The sequence below is a fragment of the Anopheles coustani genome, chromosome 3 (assembly GCF_943734705.1).
Source record: "Anopheles coustani chromosome 3, idAnoCousDA_361_x.2, whole genome shotgun sequence".
NCBI classification, from domain to species: Eukaryota; Metazoa; Arthropoda; class Insecta; order Diptera; family Culicidae; genus Anopheles; species Anopheles coustani.
This window is the reverse complement of record NC_071288.1, coordinates 30,156,062-30,176,876: the sequence shown is the minus strand read 5'-3', so window position 1 is coordinate 30,176,876 and position 20,815 is coordinate 30,156,062. Positions and strand designations below refer to the sequence as shown.

Here is a 20,815-nt window from a genome sequence, read left to right as displayed (position 1 = left end):
GTTATCAAATTTCTAAACGTTTTCTAGTTCACATTTTACTTGTTTATTGTTTCACTATGTACAATGGTATTCCGCCTTAGAATTTCTTCATACTGTCCTGTTTCTGTTTAACTTTCCGGAAGAGTTTGAAAACAGCTCGATGTTGTTTTACGGCACATTTTATGTTCTTGTTGCGTTATTTCTTGCGCGCTGTATTGTGGACACATTTCGAAACCGAATTGAAAAACAAAAATGAATGAAAAAGCAACGCCAGACTACTTCAAAGAAATTAAAATCTGTGGACGCATTTTGGTTCGAGCTCAAAACGACTGAATAATCTTTTTGATGTGCCCAATGTGCCAATATATCCCGATTTATGCTATTCACCAAACGCGCGAATACATGATGCATCATTGTTGCTATTTTTCCTGCTACCATAATTGTGAAACGGTACTCGACAAGACAACAGGAGTGGTTAAACGGAATCCCTACCGACACAAGACACACTCTATATTACATCACCACGCGAAGCGTTACGGTCTGCCCGAATAATGCTCAGCCTTGCACGAGCAGCAAGGAACACCACCAGGTTTGTTTGCGTATTCGTTAGTTTATCGTTTGGAAATAAATTATCTATATACCTAACACCTTACCGCAGGGGGTATCGAGAGGGTCGACCAAACCCAACCATTCCTCGGGGACGCGGGGGAAAACAAAAAAGAATACACGACGACGCAGCCAGCGGAGAAAAACATAACATAAAAATACAACATCACAAAAAGTACTGCACACATGCATTATCCTTTAGATCTGTGCGCGATGGGAAAGTAAGGATGTGGTCGACGAAATTTAAACTGCTTCTTGAAACCATATCGTGCTTTTGCCCTATGGCAAGTTGGAAACATGTACAACAAATTGATTAAATACTTATATCAAACGCATTGGTGCCGCAATGTGGTGAAATATTCGATTGCACAGGTGACGTTCCGCATGGGAAAGGAGTTCGAGATATCTAAACTAGGAAAAAGCCATATCTAAATACATACATAAGCTCACTTTCACGTTATTAATTTGCGCAACGCTGACCGGATCGCATGGTTGGTAAATGATCTTTTGCAAACTATCTTCTCTTAGGGTACGTTATAACCTGTTTAACGAACGGTTTCACAAGCAGTCGTGTTGAGTATGGTCGAGTGAGCCTGCTTTAAAAAAAAAACAAACCTATAATCGATCCTTGTCCTACCGATGCAACCCTAAATAACCGAAGGTCTTATGCGCCAAACGTCACACCATTGCGCTAATGAACCTTACCGGACTGCTCCTGACGACCTGTGGCGTGCGGAGAACATATTGGAAGCATTCATCTAAACCAGAGCTTCAACCGCAGTGCATCCACACCGTTCAGATAGTAGTGAAACAGTCGTTTATCCCGTACGAAACCAAGATTTTCATACAGCCGTAGTGCCGGCTGATTCGTTATTTCCGTCTCCAGTACTACCTCGTCAGCGTTATCCTCAACCATGACCTGTGCAGGCAAGAAAAAAGAAAAGAAATTGAAACAACCCTGCCAACAATTATCATCATCCGCCCGATTCCTTCGTTCCGTACTTGTATTGCCTTCTGCACGAGTGTGGTTCCGATTTTCAGCTTCCGGTAGTCCTTATCAACCGCTAGCATTGCGATGTAACCGCGACGCGTGTCCTGCCGGTGAATGTCCAACTTGCACACAATTGCACCGACGCAAGTGTCGCCATGCAGTGCCAGGAAGCATAACTTTGGCCAGTTGTGTATGAAGTATCGATAGGTGTAGATCGAGTACGGCTCCGAGAGGTCCTTCTGGATCAGGGACATGATGGCGGGCATCTGGCGTTCCGATTCGTACACCTGGTACGTGATCTGCACCGGAGCATCGCTGGGTTGATTTTTCCCAGACGTTTCTCCTACTTCGGCTGCATCCGATGAAGCGGGTGGTGAGGCAATGGATGAGGTAGGCGCATCCAGAACTGATTGAGAGCTAGAGCCGTTCGGGTCATTTCCAGCGTGAGAACAAGATTCCGCAGGTTTTGTTTTTCCCTCAACACCGCATGTGTCATGCAGATTTCCGATGTGGGCCACATCTTGCGTTTGCCTATTCCTGCTAGGTTCCACGCTCTTGTGTTCTACCTTTTCATGCACCTCAATGTCCTCCTGACCGTTGATTTTACAATCCACATTTGATGTTTGTGCTTTTTTCGCCTGACTACTGCGATGCTTCTTTTTTGAACCCTTCCCCGACGGTTCTTTGTCACCCGTTGTTATTTTGTTGCTGCCTTCCTCCTGCGCTGACCGGTGCCCGGATTTGTCCTCATGCTTTGGCAGTCCATTTGTTAAGCCATTGCGACTAATTTGAACACACTCTTCCAGCTTCTTGCTGATTGCATCAACAGACGTCGCACCGAATGCATCATCGTCCGCTGGCAGTCCATTGCTGTGACTACCCTTATGATTACTACTACTGCTACTGCTGCCAAACGTGCTACACTTACTATTTACATTTTCTCCATTCGCCTCCACCATCGACGTAGCAACCTTTGGCAATGGTACCAATTCTGCGCTGAGTTTTTCTACCGCCGTCGCCTTCGCCAGTGTTGCGTCTATCTTCAGCTCGGACTCTGCATCCTCACGGTGACTATTTTTAGCTTTACTTTTCCTTTTGGTTTTTTTCCGTCCGGCACCGGTGGTCGCTGCCGCCACCGTATTGGCGTTGTCCTCCGACAGCGATACGTTGCCATTGGTAAGTTTCGTTGCGCTGCCCTTCGTGTCCGTCGGAAGATCGTCCCGCCCGATAACATCCATCCGGGATGAAGATGGATTAGTTTTTACGCGTTCGTCCACGCGATCGAAGAGGACGAACTGGATGCACAATGATGCGTGCTTGTAGTAAAGTGCAATTCACGGACTATGCAGTTTTCTTCAACCGTTCCCCACCTTTCACGCTTCCTGCTGCAAGTACGCTAGTACACTCGGGGAAAGGCACCGTTGCTACGGCCCTATATTAGCTGGATGTTAATTTTTTGTTGATCTTTGATCTAGCAGGCGCGCCTCGTAATCAATAGCATCTTATTTGTTCACTTATTTTTCCTTTTCCCAACTTTCCTAAACTGGGAGTAAACCAGGAAACATTCGACTTCGTCAGAGACTGCACAACAAGCTTTCACTAGCTGCCTTCCAGACTGGAATAATGCATGTTAGCAACGAATGTACGGCATTCGGTAAAGTCGCTACAATGGAAAATAGGACAATATCCTATGTGGTCCTTTTCCGTGATCGTCTATTTTTCCGTAATCTTTCTTTTCCACTACTACTGCTGCTATTGCAGACCACTATTCCTTTACTTCTTGCACGTCTCGTTTGACATTCTACAAACGAACTGACAATTGCGTGGTCAACTGTTGACTAATGGTCGAAAACTCACCGTCTTTCATCAGTATACCTAAACTACGCCAAGCGATAGATACGGGAGGATAATGTAGAGCAACATTGTACTAGGCACAGATAACCTGTAATTTGCGTGCAATTGACAAGATGATTGATACGGTTTTGGGGAACAAAAAAGAAAACATTCCCGGAGTGTTGAGAAAAACCATTATTTTATACTATCTGCGTTATGCAGATGGCTGAAACATATTTTACATAGAATATTTAAACTATCCTCCGAATGTTGAAAGCAGGAATCATGGTTTTATCATTCCTTGCATGTCGAAAAATTAGCAGAAGAAAAATACAAAAACAACTTTGACAACACTGTAAACCATTTGTTTACTATTTAAAACCACATTGATTTCACAGATTACACCTTTTTTAGACGAGAAAGAAGATGTAATATTGAAGAAATCAGAATAATCAGTACTGAAGAATGTAGTTAAAAAAGATTGAAAGCTGCTAGCTCCGTTAACATTTATGTACAAACCGCGTCGTTTGTAGTCTCTTTCGTTGCTTTAACTCGTGAGTGAAAGAGATGGACGGACAGCGCTGGGTCGTTTTATCCGAAACTAGTTTGAAAAGATCGATTTCAAACTACCGTTGCCCTGAGCTGACCGTACACTTTAGCTGTACAATCCTCCGATAACGCAACGGTATAAACGAAATCGAACCGGGGGACTAGTCTGTCAAAACTTCTTGAGTGTCATGAAGTCTTCTTCTTCTTCTTCGAAGACGACCCCGACGATGGTGAAACTAGTTCTATCAGAACCCATCAGACAGAACCGGACGACCGAATCGACTCCGTGGGACGGCGTTTTGGTTGAATTGGAGTGTGTTTTTTTATCCCGTGGCATCCAGCAAAACGCCTCGTGCAAAAATCGTATGTGCGGCGAGGATTTGCGCCAGCAGGCAAACCGTCTCAGCAGTGTGTTCTCGAACCAGTAGAACCAAGCGTTCAGAGCACCAGCTAACCTCGGGTTTGCAGGCCTGTGTAGTGCAAAGTGTATACATCCGATGGTGGTCGCAGTGACCGGACAGAGTTTGGGTGCACAGTGTAAGTTCGATAAATTGTTGTCCGTCCACAACGTTTACTGCGATGGTACGAAAAACGGTCAGATTTGTTTTTTTTCTTCTTGCGTGAAAAAGCATTTTCTCGCAAAGATTTTCCATCTCTCCAAAACGGGAGATTCCATGGGGAGTTCCAATTGCGACAAAGCCATTGCCTGCCATTGCCGGGGCGACGACTGTCTTGTTCTTTGCCGCCGTAGTGCTGTTCTTCCCATTATTTGTCCTACCGGGGAGCCCGGAATTGAACGGATCGGCTAGGTTCTTGTGTGTGGTTGCGTTTTAGTTGCCCGATCGCAGTACACTACTACATCGGCGATGTTCGCGAGCAAAGAGCAGCTTGCTTGGCGTTGTACCATATGCACGACATGGAGGCGGTGTAGTCGCGCTAGAAGGCTTGTAAGAACGGATGATTGAACTCCCAGAGCACACATACGGCAAGAACACACCAGAGCAGCACACCGCCGCACACGGTTCCGCCGTGCCTTCAGGTACCTTGCGATGCGGTGGCTTCAAGAATTCTTTCTCTCTGTCCTTCGCACTTGATCGCGTCAAGAGAGGAAAAGGGCCGCAACCGACGCAATGGACTTGTGCATTTGCCTGTCCCGTGCACGGCTCGAAGGTAGTGAAGTTCTTGGCGTCACCAGGAGGAGACTGTAGATAGTTTGTTGTATTCTTCCTCTTTACTAAAATAGTAAACGAATGCTGAATGGCGGAAAGGTAGTACTGCTCTGGTACCGTGCACGTAGTAGTAGTGTCGAGCATCTCCGACCGAGGAGCCGATGGTGTTTTGTCCGTTTTGCGAAAAAACAAATGGCGTAACAAAGGCAGAGCGCATCTCCCATTCCTGGTCGTTGCGCCGGAGTGTTATTTTTTCCCCCTGCTGTGTCGAGCTGTTAAAGGATTCCTAGCTCAGCATGCTGAACAGCAATTCTAGCAGGAAATTACACTCCGATACATCAGTTTATTATCCAGCGCTGCATAGGACGCTGTCACATTGTTGTTTTTTTACAAATTCAGGTGTGATACCGAAACAAATTAAGCGTATCACACCTTTTCCGAGTTCCTGAATTTGCTCGATTGTCAAAATTTTCTCGTGTATAATTTTTTTTCACGTATCTGCCTTCCATCACGGTGCTTGTGTGTTCGTTTGGTGCGGCAACCGCATTCTCAATTGGAGAACACGTTCACATATGCACGGGCGCCCTGTCAGAATAGAAAGGAAACCCAACACTCCTGGCTTTTATGCAAGAACAGCAGCATATCGTGATACGGACGGATGGGTTTTGGTCAATTGTGATCAAACTACAGTGGACCACCGTACAAGACAAACAATCGAATCAGGTTGAAGTCGTTTCTTCCCATTTTCCTGCGCGTGGAACATGTTGTTCTCTGCAACTCGACCGAGGAAGCGAAGAACAGTCCTTTTCCATCAATGGAGATAGTGCAATTTATTCACCAGAACTGCGGAACTGAATGCGAACGAAGTTCTACGAACTCGCAGTTTTTTTCTCGAACGAATAGTAAACCGCCTACACGAATCACGTTGAGTTTCATTAACTTTTCCTTTCCGTTTTGCTTCCATCTTTCGTTTTTCTCCCACAGGCTTTCTCAACCAAAACGCATTTCCATCCCGTGTACAGTTAGTGATAAAGTGAGCAACAAATTATCCAGTAAATAAAAGTAGCGCATCACCGCCACCATCTTCATCATCACCACCACCACCACCACCACCGGCGCCACTACTCCCCAATACTCGCTCCCCTCGATCAGTCGTTCGTTCTGGATCACTTCTGCCCGTGTTGTGGGTGAACACATTTGTGTCGATTGGATTTCGTTTCCGTTTCTGTTCTGTATAGAAAAGTGTAAAAATTGTGCAAAAGAAAGCAAAACAAAAAGCTCAAACATTCGTAACGAAAATCGACTGCCTGTAAAGCGTGTAAAAGTAGCGATAATAAACAGCAGTGTGTGACAATTAAAGCATCAGCAAGTGAACTGTAAATACAGGACAAGAGGCGCCCGTTCCGGAGCGCATGTTGGTGTTCTGGGCTGCCATCGCTAGAGCAATTGATGGTAATTTTTCCGGCATCGAAGACGAGAAGCAGCTAAGCAGGCTGAACAAGCATACACCATCAGCATCGTTTATCGGCACACCACCACCGCATTCGACCACAACAGGGAGCATTGTGCGATTTATCCGGGCACCGTCTATCTCTCGCACACGGGACACGCGCACAACACGACGCCTCCCGGTTTTCTCCGAAAACGCGGGACTGTGAAGAGCAAAAGTGCGCTTTTCCATCTCGTCGCGGAGACCGGGCCAGGGTTTTGTGCTTTTCCCTTTTTTGCCCGAGTTCTCCGGTGATCCATCGTTTGCGGCTGCTGCTGCTATATCCTCCTGTGTGTGTGTGTGTATGTGCGCAAAAAGGAGCAGTGCGACAAGACAACCGGCCGGGGTCAACCAGGTGCGTGCGTGCGTGCGTTCGTTTATGCGGTGCGTGTTGTTGCTTGTTGCAGCATAGCAGCACACACAGAGTGAAAAACGGTGCGTTCCTTCTCCTGCCTGGCTGGCCAATGGGGCGCCATTCCATTTGTGTACAGTGTTGTGAGTTGATTGTGCAATAATATATTGTGTACAGTCTCGTGTTCAGTGTGCAGCTTTTGGCATCGGCCTCGTTGTGCGTTTACGTCCCCAACCAACGGGCCAATCTTTGAGGAATCTTCTTCTCGCGAGTGGATACAAACGTGTGTGGTGTGTGCACCGTGTAAAATATACCGCCTTGGTCGTCCACACTGCCGCATTCGAGTCCTCAAGAGTGTGAGATTTCTTCGCCTCAGACAGCGGTCTGTGAATCCCCGACCGAAGAAGGACAGCGGGTTTTGGAAAAGTGCGTCCGCGAGTGTATCCCTTGCTGTAGCTTCCCTCCGGGACGTTCGTTTGTCCATCTCCGCCCTTTGGCGCACAAGTCTATGCGTGTGTGTTTGTGTATAATTGTGTGATTGTGTATAAATGTGATGTGCATTTGCGTGTAGATAAAGGCTCAATTGAATGATTATTCGTTCATCTCGTTTGACCTGAAAGTAGCAGTCGCTAGTTGGAGTTTGTGTAAAGTGTCGTCCGGCGTAGGGGTTTTTATCCGAATCCGAAGCGGAACGAGCCACTTCGCGCGGGTGTACAGTGTTTGCTGCAATCGGCAAGTTTCCTCTTCCATCAATTCAAAGTGTCCCGGGTGCGTCCTGCGTGTGTTTGTGTGTTCTGCGTTCACACCACGGTTCCCTGGCAGTGTACAAAAGGGTGTTTTTAAAAATCCATTTAACGCATTTATCAAAACACAAATCCGACACATTCGGAAAAGTGTTTTCAAAAAGCAAGTGTAGCTCCCGTTTGTCGCAACAAAGCCTCCTTTAGCGACCAGTGTGTGAGTGAAGCACTGCTCAATATATCGAGCTCTTGCAAGAATCGCCGAAGGATCTTGAAAGAAAGTTGCAGCCCGAGGCATAAGAAAGCCTCTGTGACGAATTTGTTTGTTTGTTGTACATAAGTGTGTAAAAGTGTGCACGTTATCTCTGTGAAGCCGCCTACCGCCACACCAGCACAACATAGCCAGCATCCCCCAACAACCAGCAGCAGCAACAGCAGCAGCAGCAGCAGCAGCAATTCTACTGCTGCCCGCGCGTACACGCATACTAGCGGACTTCTTCGCGGCAGTGTGTGCAGTTGTTTTCAAACAAAACACCACGATTTCTCACTGCGCGCATCGCCCCCGGCGCCAAGGGTTAGCAGCGGAAGAAGCAGCGAGCAATAACACCGCCAACGCTTGAAGGAATTCCTACGAAAAACAAGGTGCGTAGCCGAATCGTTGGAGGGATGATAGTTGTACTGCAAAAGCTGATGATTGACCTTATCGAAACGCCGTCCAACTGTTCCGAGATTGACTTTTATGCGATCCAGTCGAGTGGCAAGGACCAGAGTTTATCCTTCCCGTCTAGTTGTTTCTTTTGCTTCTGTATAACTAACTGTACGTTCCTTGAACTTTGAATAAGTTTCTTATAATATGCTTGAAATTGATAATCTACTCAAATTATGTTACCTCAGTAATTAAAATAACTCACCTACAAATGTCAAATATTGTATTTCTTGAATGTAGTTATTGTGGATGCAAAGCAAATATATTGTTGCGTCGCTAGGTTCTGGATGAGATTCACCAGACTGGGTAATTTTAAATCGGTCAGTAGGAAGAATGAAGGATCTTACCTCCTTACCAACAGTTTTAATGTACATTTTTTATTAAAAAAAGGGCCGGTTTAATTCAGCCGCCGGTTCGGTTTTGGCCAGTGGACCGGACATTTTCGACCCCTGGTTTGGAGTAGTTTTGGCTCAAAATGAAACAATAAAACTTTCTTTAAAAAGTTGGATAAAAAGTTTTCTTAAAGCTATCTCTGTACGAGAAATACTTTATGGAGTGTCTAGTTTTAATAATGAAAAAGAAATGGTCGTTAAAGATCATAAAAAGTATTTATTTGAATGTATTTAAAATGTTAGAAATTTGATATTAAACCAATTTTTTATGTTAGTTTCGTATGAGTCTTATCTTTTCTTAGGCTCAAAACCTTTTTAGGAAAATTCATATTGTACAAAACCATATTCCTTCGAGTAATTAGTAGGGTGGACGGAATTTTGTAAAAGCTCTATGCAACCAGTATTCTACACGAAAGGACTATGTAAATTAACAACCAAAAATAGGGATTTCGATACAACACAACGCACAGTTATTAACGACCGCATCTACGTATCTTCAGTAATTCAAATCAACCATTTGTAAAACACCAGAAAAGGCTTATGATTACCGTGGGATTGTCGTTCCTGCACACTAGACACGTTCGTTTCTGTCGTTAGTTACAGTCTGGCCTGCCCCGGCATGATCGAGATTGTTTATGCGATGTGGTTATTAAACCGACTCGAGGAGGAGATACCCGTTGATGGAATGGCGAGGCGAATGATAAGGGTGAAAGCGAACGGGGAAAGGATGGCTCCGCACAGGCCCACCGGTAAACGTAATCGTACTTACAACTGGCATCCTTCCACGTTGTTGCTTCCTCTCTGGGCTGTTTATTCGATTATCTACTGTGTGCGGGTTGTCCTACCGCTGCGTATCACTTTGCATGCGTTAATCATCATCAGCGCGCATCGCCATCAACTCAATCCTCCAGTCTGCGAGGGGGGTTTTTGGTCGATAGAGAGAGACAAAGAGAGTAATAAGGAGGGGTAGATAATCCGGTCATTCGGTTGGAAGGAAATAGATTGGAATCCGTCGACGGAAGTGTCCGGAAGCAATAAACCGTTCCATAGTCTTCCTGCAAGCTGCGAGAGATATGTTTGGCTTCCAATGTGAAACGTGTGAAATAAACACAAACTCTTCATGCTACTCATGTAGGTACTATATGATGGGTTGTATTTTGTCAGTGGTTAGCTCACAAACAAACACACAAGTGATTAAAGGTCAAAAGTTTGGGATGTAAGAATTTCAATCGGGACACCAACCAGACCTACCTATGAGTCGAGCACGAAAAAGAACAGTTTTATTCAACCGAGTTAATAAGAGTGAGATTTATTTTATCGACGGACAATGGCAATAATGCTAATTAATGAATGTGTTATGACTGTGGCAATATCTTACAACTGCATAGACTGAATATGATGTTCGAGGTATTTCATTTCCGTTCTTGGACATATCACACATTTCTGATACAAAGCGGATTCGGTACAAAGCTATGTTTTTTCTTCAATTCTCCTTGAAACTTTAATTTCGAACCATTTTTTCTACTACTTGATATAAAATACGAAAAACTTAAACTTTTCTATACTCCAACTATATAAATAACTGTACCGTTTGCATTCAAGAATACATTTTTTTAGATTGTTTTAAATTTATTCTAGAAATATCGAAATTTTCTCTGGTAGGACTTTTTGCTAAGATTTTGTTAACGTAATAGGAGATCTTACTAGCCCGCACTTAAGTCGTATACCTATCAACTAACATAATGTAGTTTAGTTAGAAAAATTGACCTTGAGCGTCTGTGCTTATCACTAATCTGCGTTTGTTGATTCACGTGCAGGGGTTTTCATTATCTTTCCCGGTGAATGAAAGTGTATTCTTTATTAGCACAGTTCTGCTCGCGATAGTTATTCTGTATGTCTTATTTTATCTTGTCTTTTGAGCTTTCGGGTTCATCTAAATAACGACGAATGACGTTTTCTAGTTTTATCTACAAACTATGTCTTCCTGTGTGCGTTAAATAAAATTTCCCCAGGAAAGTAAACTGGAATGTTTAAGTGAACGAAAATCCCATTTCAAATAGTACACAATGGATAGTAATTGAACGTGTGTACTTGATCTTACGATCGGGAATGAAATTTGGTAAATAAACAAAGAAAATTTTTCTGTATCGATATACCAGTCGTATCGCCGTGTCGTGTTAGGTTTTTAAGCACCTTTATTCAATTACAAATCTGTTCCAAACCAAACTTCTCAGTTCCAGATCATGTTAAATAGCCAGGGGATTTTAAATGGAAAAGGGCAAACATGTCACAAGTTTCATCCAGCCATGCCAAGAACTGGACCTGTTTTCGACCTGCCGGAATCTTCTCTGTTCAAACACTGGTTCCGCTCCCAAAGTTCGGGACAAGCAAAACCGTCGAATGTGTTGTTGCTCAGTTGGGGTTTCCTTTGGGTGCGTAGGGTTCGTCTGGTTTGGACGGATCGATTTTCTTATCACGCACGGTTCATTAGCTTTTTGGCCACCTCAGGCCCAGCCCTGGGAGTCGGGGAACAATCGATCCCTGTCGGGGAGCATCGTCGGTCTAGAGGTTACTTATTGTGTGGTTTGTTTTTACTAACAAAAACAAGTTATTAATCGTAGCTCACGCCTAAGAATAACGTGGACAGGGTTAAATTTCGGACATCAAAACATGACATGATAGAAAAAGAAACAAAAAAATTGTCGCAATTTAAAAAAAACAATTGTTTATTGAATAATAATATAGTTATTAAGATGTTCATCCTTCTTTCCGTAAATTTCTCGAACTTTTTGTAGTACACCCGCCATCAGGATGCGTAAGCCAGACCTTTTCGTCACGGTTGGGCACCTTTTTCACTTTGTTAGTTTTGAGTTCTTATGATTTTGACTTACCTACTTTGCAAGTATAGAAAGACTGGGATTAGTGTTAATAACGGCTACCACCTTCTTATTCATTTTTCGGAATTCTTTTAATCATTTTAAAAACAAAAATAAAAAAAGTTGCTCAAAAAAGATCCATTTGGCAAATGAAAAAGCGATCGAATTCAAGGTTTGCAGAGTCGCTCGTTCTGCCAAAGGTTCATAATCAACATTGGAATGTCTTCACTGCAGCTGTTAGTGTGGCGTAAGAAAATATCTTCATATGTCCACAAATGTTGACAACGTTTGCCGGTTAATGCTGCACAATTCCACCTTCTTTCCCCGAGAGGGACGACTGAGACCGGCCCCTAAGAAAGACGGGGTCTTTATAAGCCTGCTTTATAAGTCCCAGCAATGGTTTGCCGTGCGGCAATTTGGTTGTTAGCTCGGGTGTTGTACATCAGTTGGCAATACCACGGCTTACGGTACCGCACCAAGCCTTGATCATTAAACGCCGTGCGATACTGTGTCGGGCTGAACTTGGCTTGCTTGCTGTTATGATGCCAGTGCTGGCGAAAAGTAGGGCAGGAAATGGAAAGGAAAATGCACCGCAACGGGAAACATCCGGTGCACTGTGTGTGTGTCGAGATGCGCCTTCACATTTCCGGCTGGTTCGGTAGCTCTGTTCCGCCGATGGATTTAACCGGCCTGCAGTAGCAGCGGGGTCTGTAGGAGGGTTGCGTTGATTGTAAGTTATGATGTACCCTATCAACCCTTCCCTGGCTTTCCCTAGGAACTTTTGCCCGGGTTTAATGCAGTTATTTGTGTGCAGTATAACATGCGGCACAAGACGATCGGAACACTAGTCGCAGACTAGGGACGATAATAATGGACGATATCATTTCCACAACACAAACCCATCTCCATGCCACTAACTACTGTCGGGTCATTAATGTTTCGCTTTCCTATTCGCTTGCTACTTTCAGGACACGTTGATCATCTTAAGCCTTACGCCGAAAAGGTAACCGGGATACCACCACCTTCGTCGAAGGAAGACACACGTTCATCGGTGTTGGAAAACATAATATATAGACCCCAACGTCTCGGTTCAAGCACCGCCGGTTCGTCGATATCCGGACACGACACGAGGGTGGCTGAGAGACGGAAAGAAGGAAAGAGCGAGAGTACGGGCTCACGTGCCAGGACAACAACACCTCCTAGCGACTGAAAAGAGCGCACAAACTCGTCGAACAACACACACACACACACTCACACACCTAGTGAAACGGGGCAACTGCCGGCAGAACAACGACCACCACGACAACGACGGACACGCTAGCACCGGAAACAGTTGCCGCCAGCATGAAGCTGCTCGGGGGCCACGACGATGGTGGCGGGCGAAACGCGGCCCCAATCCGCACCCAGGACGATGCCGCCGTCGGCTACGTGTTCCAGCGGCATCCGAACGAGACCGAGTTCAACCAGTTCACACAGAAGCAGTCCCGGTGGGCATCCGGGGATGACACCATTATCGATGTGAGTATACTCGCCCCCGCCTTTCCAACCAGCACCCCTTTTATTCGGCCCATCCCTCGCGCGATGAACACTCGGATGTGTGTGCGGCATCCCCCAAAAGCCGGAGCGAGGGGTCGATAAAGGGCCACCCAGTACGTGCGTGCACTCGAGGGGACTTAATTTAGGAATTAATCGCGCAAATTTACGGCCCAGGATTACACAGTTTAGAAGCATGAAGCATGTAAGGCCGCCTGATGCTTTGACTGTATGCTTACGGTTTCGGTTACAACATTGCTGTATTCAACGTGTTTTTAAACAAGCATTGTAAACGGCCTTTAAACGAGCTTTTTACTGGATAAGAACTATATTAAAACCTGGTCCAAAAAGGAATAGCATAATTTAAACCATATCGCTTTAAATACACATAGTTGTATTTGTGATTTTGGTTAAATGGTAACAATGATTAGATATTCATGAAATGATGTTTCAATCAACAATGACAACATGACGATGTCTCGCCAATCGATAAAAATAATACAAAAAATGAACGATACGAACGAAAATAATACAAAAAATATTATCGTTTGGTAACAGTGTTTAAACCAGGAATGAGCTAGAACGAATTAGCAAAATATCTATGAAAGACAGAGGTAAAAAGAGGAGCCACAGTAATTAAACAAATCCTCTCGAGATATAGCACTAAAGTCTAAATTTCTTCCTCCTTAAAAGTACTAAACGCTCGAAAGGAAAATAATCTGTTTCGATTGTATGTTGATGGATATTATTGGTTAGCAAATGGATTGTTCATAAAGCTAAATACTTTCTATTAGTTTAGTTTTTACTCGATGAGTACAAAACGAAACCTGGTTGGAACATTAATTTTTGCTTATTTGTCGAACAAAAAATGTTTCCCTAGCATTCAAACACCCGCGCGGCACGACACGTTCGAAACTCTACGCTTCGTCGAACACTCGTTGAAACATTCTGCCTCTCCGTTCTTTATGTTGGACCGAATCCTTGGCAAAATTATGCCATGTCGCGTGCGCCGCCGTGCCGTTGCTTCAGTTAAGGGGTTGCATTTTGTTGTAGAACGTGTGGGGGTGTTTTTTTTTGCGTTTTCGTTGAGTACACTCCGTGTCATAACTATCGACCGATGAGCACCGCTCGATAAGAAGGGATGTTCTGACGTTCAAGTGGGAAGCAAGCGCACGTTATCGTTCCCCGGCAGACACCCGCTCACGATGGCGTGTGGTGCTGAAGCGGATCTGTAGGAATATCTGTAGTATCTAAGGGGACAGTTTGTCGCTGCAAAAGATAAGGTGATATTGATAGCAATGCACGGGATAGGTGAATATTCTAAAAAGTGCATTGTACAGGAAGCGCACTTCTAGTTGAGCTGCTTCAAGGCTCCAAGGCGAGGTTTACTTTTAAGTTGTTTCCGTTTCATTAAGTTTTAACTTCAAAAATTGTCTTACTGTAAATTATTTATTCTACTAAAAGAAAGATGTCGGTACAGTTTTGCATTGAGAACGTTCATTTTACATTTTTAGCCTGTTCTGGTTTTCTTTTGTCTTTGAACATTGCATTTACATTTTGGTTTCATTACAGTTTCAAACAAGCATTCAATCAACAGAAAGTATGGCTTAAAAATAAAAGAAATTGTTCATAAATGATTTAATTTAACTGGTTTGAACGAATAGTTTTTCCTTTGTCTCTATATTTCTCTATTCTCTTAATTTAAAAATATGTTTAAAAGATATGCTTGTATATTGAATAAACGATAATGATCTAGTTAGATTGGTGTGTTAGGCTATAGTTGAACAATTTATCAGGATGTATTTCTTTTCCGTGCAAGCTGTATGTAGAATCAAGGAAATAATGGTTTGAAAATAGACAATTCTATTTTGTCTAGGTCACAAAAGTAGACGTATTGCAGGGTTACATCAATAGCGTTCATATTAACGTAATCATTTGTTTACTTTTAACATGTTTACTGATCCAATCTCTTCTTTCTGTCAATTACCCCGCAGAACCAAGATAAGTGGAAGTACCCAGCACTGACGAACACTACTCCGGGAGGGCTGCTTCCTCCGCCCGTCGTTCCCGGCGTCAAGCAGCAGCAAGTGCAGCAGCAACAGCAGCAACAGCAGCAGCAACAACACTCGCTGCAGCAGCCGCCGATGCAGCACCCGCACCAGGCACACCAGCACCAGGTTCAGCAGCACCAGCAGCAGCAACACCAGCAGCTGGCGCAGCAACATCAGCAGCAGCAGCAACAGCAGCAACAGCAGCAGCAACAACAGCAGCTGCCCATGATCAACCACCCGTCGCAGATGGCCAACCATATGAACCACCAGAACCATCTCGGGCAAACCATGCTGAATCACGCCACGATGAACAGTGGCGGTCTGCCCGCGATGCAGATGCCGATGCAGGGCGGCATGTACGATCATCTGCATCCGCCGAACGTGAACGTGAACGGGGTCGGCGTACCGAAGCCGCCCGGTCCGGAGCAGCAGCTCGTGTACCTGAGCGGTGGCCAGCAGTACGGGACCGTTCTGGCGCCCCAGAATCAGTACATTCCCCGTAACAACTCCGCGGTAAGTGGTGGATATTTTGGGGGGTTCGCGAACCGCAAAAATCCCACCAATATCATTCTCAAGTTAACGCACCGATGAAAGAGGTTTATCGTGTACTAGGAGTACCCCTGGGGCCAGCGGGAAAGGGACGTGGTACTATCTTTTCGTAGAACAGTAAAACCAAAACTCCACTGTTGATGACGCGGAAATACACAGCGAAAAAGTGGTTGTGTCCGAATGTTTTTAACCGACAGGCATTACTGTTTTGACAGTACAACGGCTTTTGCTCGATTGTGTTCCTTTTGGTCTCATCGTAAAAGGCAATGTAGCATAGTAGAAGCATTTTTAAAGCACACTGTCAGGGAAAAAATGATAAATCCGTAAAAAAATCCCTTTTTAGGTTCACGATCGTGTGATCTTGTTTATTGGTTTGTTTAGCGGAATGGCATTCACACACTTTTTTCTCCAGCCAACGAAATGGATAATGAGATTTTTTTGAATTTTTATATCAATTCTACAATGAAGCACTCATTTAAACAATTGTTTTTGTTATTTTTACCTTATTCCATTCAATTTAATCCCAATTTTAACCCCGGACCCTGTCAACCGATGGTGTGGATATCGTTTCCTGCTTTTGCTCGCTCTTGATGCCCTACATTGGACGCTTTTAACGTAATTGTTGGAAAATGGTGCAATGACAAAAACCTTCCCTCTACATTACTGCTAATGCCCCCCAAGAGGTATGCGCACTAATCCAACGCATATGCGGCAAAGAATGAAATCGAACCAGTTCGATTCCCGCTCGACGAGTAATGGCGCTGGCTTTGCAAATCTGCCAAATGAATCACAAAACACACCAACCGGCTAGGGGCTGCATTCGATGGTGCGCATTTATTGATCCACGCCAGCATATTATTTGTCACGGCTCGCTGGACGTAGGGAGGTATGGACGCCCGGACGATGGACCGCTTCCTTTCCGTTCCGAGTTCAGTGTCCTGTTCCGTGGCAACGCATCGGATCGAATCCGATGGAAAGGGCGGGAAAGCATGATGGAGCGAGAAGTGAGCGAGAACACGGAAAGAGTGCGAGACGGCACACCGAGTGGACAGTGTATAATAATTCAATTAATGCTGACACCAAAAGCTCCGCCACCTTCCGGTCGGCATGCCGGTTCGTCCTCGGTTGCCGGAAAGAGGAGCGAGATAGTGGGACATTTCGCAGTATTCCGACGCAGTTTGTCCCAGAAGAAATTAGGCCACCGGTAGCGCGCACCGGTCGGTCGGATCCTTTTTGGGGGCGGGAATTCACTGGTGAACACCAGTGGCGAGCAGAGGTTCCGGTAGGCAGGAAGACTCTTGGGAACACTGTACCGTACACCCTGCCAAGTTCGCGCCCAAGGACGCATCGGGAGTGAAAGAGCGGTGCAAAATAATCCATGTCAAACGGTCGCAATTTATTATCTGTGTCCGTGTTGGGGTTTTTTTTCCATCGATCGAACGCAGCACAAACTTCCATCGAGTGAATGGAGAGGAGGACACAATTTGCTAATCGAGGAAAATCCCGACGGAGGTAAAATTGTGCTGAAAACCTGCGGAAATCGGTAACGAATTTATCAGGCGAGTCGCCGTTATTGGCGAGTCCTTTTCATAGGCGAGGTTTTATTATTCGTTAACCATATTTCCACTCACAATGGATCCGGTTGTGGGGCTCCCGCTTCCCACACGGAAAAACACACCAACCTTAGCATCCACGAGCCGCGGTCTTTCTGGACGCCAGCGGGCACGGCAGGGGTATTTGTTTGCCGGTCATTGTCAGCCATTTTGGAACATGGCTGAATTTGGTATGCTCTTCACGAACGGTGTGCAAAGAAAATCTGCATCGTCACGTCCCTTGCCGCGCTGCTTTGCTGCGGCCGGTCCAGATTGAGGTCTATGGGGAGAAAAACAGAAATGTTTTCCGCAGCACTTCGGAAGAACCTTTCCCTTTCTTCTCTCATGGCTCTCGGAAGTCTTTTGCAGACTGATGGTTAACCGGATCAGGACACCGGAAAACGTTCGCTAAATCCGATCAAACGGTCAAAATTAGGAAGAAAGCAAAGCTTGGCATTGTGATGCACGGCTTTCCACTACTTGAAGTTGGCAAAAGTTGTGCCCGAAACATGCTGCGAAACACGTGTTGTGTTGTTGCAAGCGTTTTTATTTTTGCAGTTAAAAGTTTCCAAACCCCTCTCCCCGATTCGGTGGCGCTGCATTGTTCCTGACCTAAATGAGCGTTTAATTGCGGCCAATGGCCAAGCATGGTGTTAGATTTTTCCAAGCATGCATTATTTGGCGAAGTTGGGTTTCATTTTTAGGTTGCATCACACGCCCATCATGCGGCAATTCAATTACGAAGAGGAGATAATTTGGGCACTTGGGTAAATACTGCGGAGCCGGCTACAGAGAGAAAGAGGGAGAGCGAGAGGGGAAAGACGATGAGAAAAAGATCACAAAGTCACTAGTCTGGACACTGGATGGTGTGCTTGGGGTGCTTGGTTGGTCCAGCAGCGGCCACCGGTGGATGAAGCAGGGAAAACCTGGACAACAAGCCATACCTACCCGGGACTGGACGGGTTTTCTTACTCGTTTGTTCTTCGCCTCCGGAGGGACACATAACGAGGACAATGACAGTCGGCCATCATCGTCAACGGTCGGTCGTAGTGCCGGTTTTTCGCGTGCGACGATGCGCAACGCCGGCACTAGAGACCGATCCGGGGCCGCCTTTTTTGCGGTGCCGATGGTTTTTGATTTCATTTTAATTTTGGCTTGTTTTAATTAGGGGGATTTCTAACGGAATGTGCAGATCGCAAGGGAATGTTTTTTTTCTATTTCCTAAGATTTTTCATAAGCTCTTCCCCTGCAGTTATCACGATTTAGTGCCTTAGTTTTGTGGAACTATCTTCTTTTAAGGTAACTATGGATAACTATAAATTTATTAGCGAAAAGAAACATTAAATTTTTGATAATTTTCTAGGTGCAGTTTACTCATTTTCAATTTTTGTCATGAACATGATACATGTAACTATGCTTTAATTCAATTGTTTTAATAAAAACAATAGAGTTGATAGAATAATTGTGTTAATTGTGGAAAAGTAAACATCAAAATTGTCATTATTCCTGTTGCATAAAGCGCAGACGTTAGTTTGCTGAGATTTTGTAAGGTTCTAAATATTGTAAGAAAAAAAAAGTTTATCACGTTTTCCAGCCAATTCTCTAATAATTAATTACATTCATTTAATTAACTGACCTCTGAAAAGCACGGACGATAATTCTCTTCCAGTGGTTTACAGGCCATGACCACAGGCCACTTCACTTGCTCTTTCAATCATAATTTTTCATCGCGATTCCCTTCATTTTATGACACCAATTTGCGAGGTGTGTGCGTGCTTGATTATGCTTATATATTTTGCGGTACGATAAGATCGAAGGTAAAAAGAGCTCCCAAGATGCTTATCTTCACAAACTCTTCGGGGGTCGTGCGCGTTCGTTCTGCCGGAGAGAAGAAACTGTTTCGACTCAATGGTATGGCTAATCCATGCAATCACTGTCGACCAAAATGCGGTTTGCCGTAGAGAAGGCTGCCGATTTATTTGCCGCGTTTGTTGAAATGATAATTTTTCGTGCAATAAAATGCCAGCCAGCCGCGGGTGCGTGTAGGTGTGCCGGCACGGACGGAGTTGCATAAGTTGGTGGAGAAGGTGTTGAATTTGTAAGCCAATTGCAATAATCCAACCCCAGACGATACTTATTATGTGGAACGGCTGTACACTCGGGAAGTGTGCATTTTTCATTAATGATGATCTAATGATATGCATTCGATTGTCTTGAACAGGTTTTGCCTTTTCAAGGATTTATGAAGGCAGGGATTTTTGTATTGTAAGGAAAGCACCGATGCAGAAACATTTTATTTCATTCTTGTAGTCTTCGTTATTTCTATTTCACGTCCTTCTGCCATTGTTAATCCTGTGTTAACTTTACACACACAAAGCAAAAGTGTGCTCCAATTTTCTTATCCTCGAAAGTTCATCGTAATGTTTCTGGAAATTAACCACACCTTTCAAGGTGGAAGTAATTTTGTGATACCACCGTTTACAATCGATTTTGTTGACTGACTCTTGATAGTACATTATGAAATCTATGTATGTGTGCCCGACTGCACATGTGTGTAGGTGTACCGGCGTTGATGAGACGCGCGTCCTTGATAGGATATCGATCGAAGATGCGCTGGAAGTAAAGTGCTTATATCCTTATGATAAAAACGGGGGAAAGGGGGAGAAGAGAAGGGAGCTGATGGGAACGAAGTTTAGTGAATACGTGTCCCTCCGATTATCGGGATGGAAGTTGAGGCCGTCGAGGTGTAATTGGGGGCTAATCGCATGAAGGGCATTGATGCTTCAGACTAATGAAAATTCTCCTCAAATAAGTTTTGTTGGTGATTAAATGGATGGATGTTTTACTCAACGGAAATTTGCCTGGTGGGTAATGTTGCAATTAACTCTTGACAGTTCCTTGGTCGAAAGAAAGTAGCATATATCTCAACATGCTCCCTGTATGTGGCCAGAGTGTATTTGTCTTCTGTACGATCTTTCTTAGATGAAGAGGAGGAAGCCGAGGAGGTTGAAATCTGTGTGAGAATCAAGCTATGGTTTTTGGGCAAGAGAACGCAACGAAAAGAATATCCGAGAATGGCCAAGAGGAGAATGACATGTTGGTTGTTAATGAGCCTTCGATGATTCCCAAATTGTGATGATGATGATGGTGGTATGGTGCGCGAGATGCCGGCACGCCAAGTAAAATTCTCCGCGAGCGAGCTTACCGTGTACGGAAACACACTGGGATTACGCGAGTATGCTGCTTTGCCTGTTCAGTTTTCCCCCTGTCCGCGTCAGGTGCGCCAAAGGTGTGCGATGGAGATGGTGATGGTGGTGGTGGTGGTGTAGGCGCCGGACGAACACTGAAAGGCATGGTGTGGAATTGGAAGCGGCGGCATGCGAACTGACTGCGGCTGCTGCTGCCGTT

General features: G+C 44.7%; 2 protein-coding genes across 4 annotated transcripts in view; one reads left to right on the top strand and one right to left on the bottom strand.

Annotated features, from left to right (window-relative positions):
* Nucleotides 1–19: 19 nt before the first annotated feature.
* On the bottom strand, nt 20–3,324 carry LOC131261417 (N-alpha-acetyltransferase 30A-like). Its single transcript, XM_058263445.1, has 2 exons — nt 1,588–3,324; nt 20–1,504 (listed from the first exon to the last, which is right to left on the bottom strand). Exons 1-2 carry the CDS (start codon nt 2,812–2,814, stop codon nt 1,340–1,342), a joined length of 1,392 nt encoding a protein of 463 aa, XP_058119428.1. The 5' UTR covers nt 2,815–3,324; the 3' UTR covers nt 20–1,339.
* A 900-nt stretch (nt 3,325–4,224) lies between these two features.
* The window catches only part of LOC131260180 (maternal protein pumilio), a 152,986-nt gene continuing 136,395 nt past the window's right edge, over nt 4,225–20,815 (top strand). For 2 of the 3 annotated variants that reach the window (XM_058261856.1, XM_058261854.1), the window contains exons 1-5: nt 4,225–4,495; nt 6,112–6,189; nt 7,863–8,350; nt 12,651–13,200; nt 15,210–15,779. In XM_058261856.1, coding sequence (XP_058117839.1) covers nt 13,027–13,200; nt 15,210–15,779 — 744 coding nt within the window. In that variant the 5' untranslated portion in view covers nt 4,225–4,495; nt 6,112–6,189; nt 7,863–8,350; nt 12,651–13,026. Of the gene's footprint in view, nt 4,496–6,111; nt 6,190–7,796; nt 8,351–12,650; nt 13,201–15,209; nt 15,780–20,815 lie in introns of those variants that run through there. The other variant, XM_058261855.1, reaches the window with a different exon arrangement.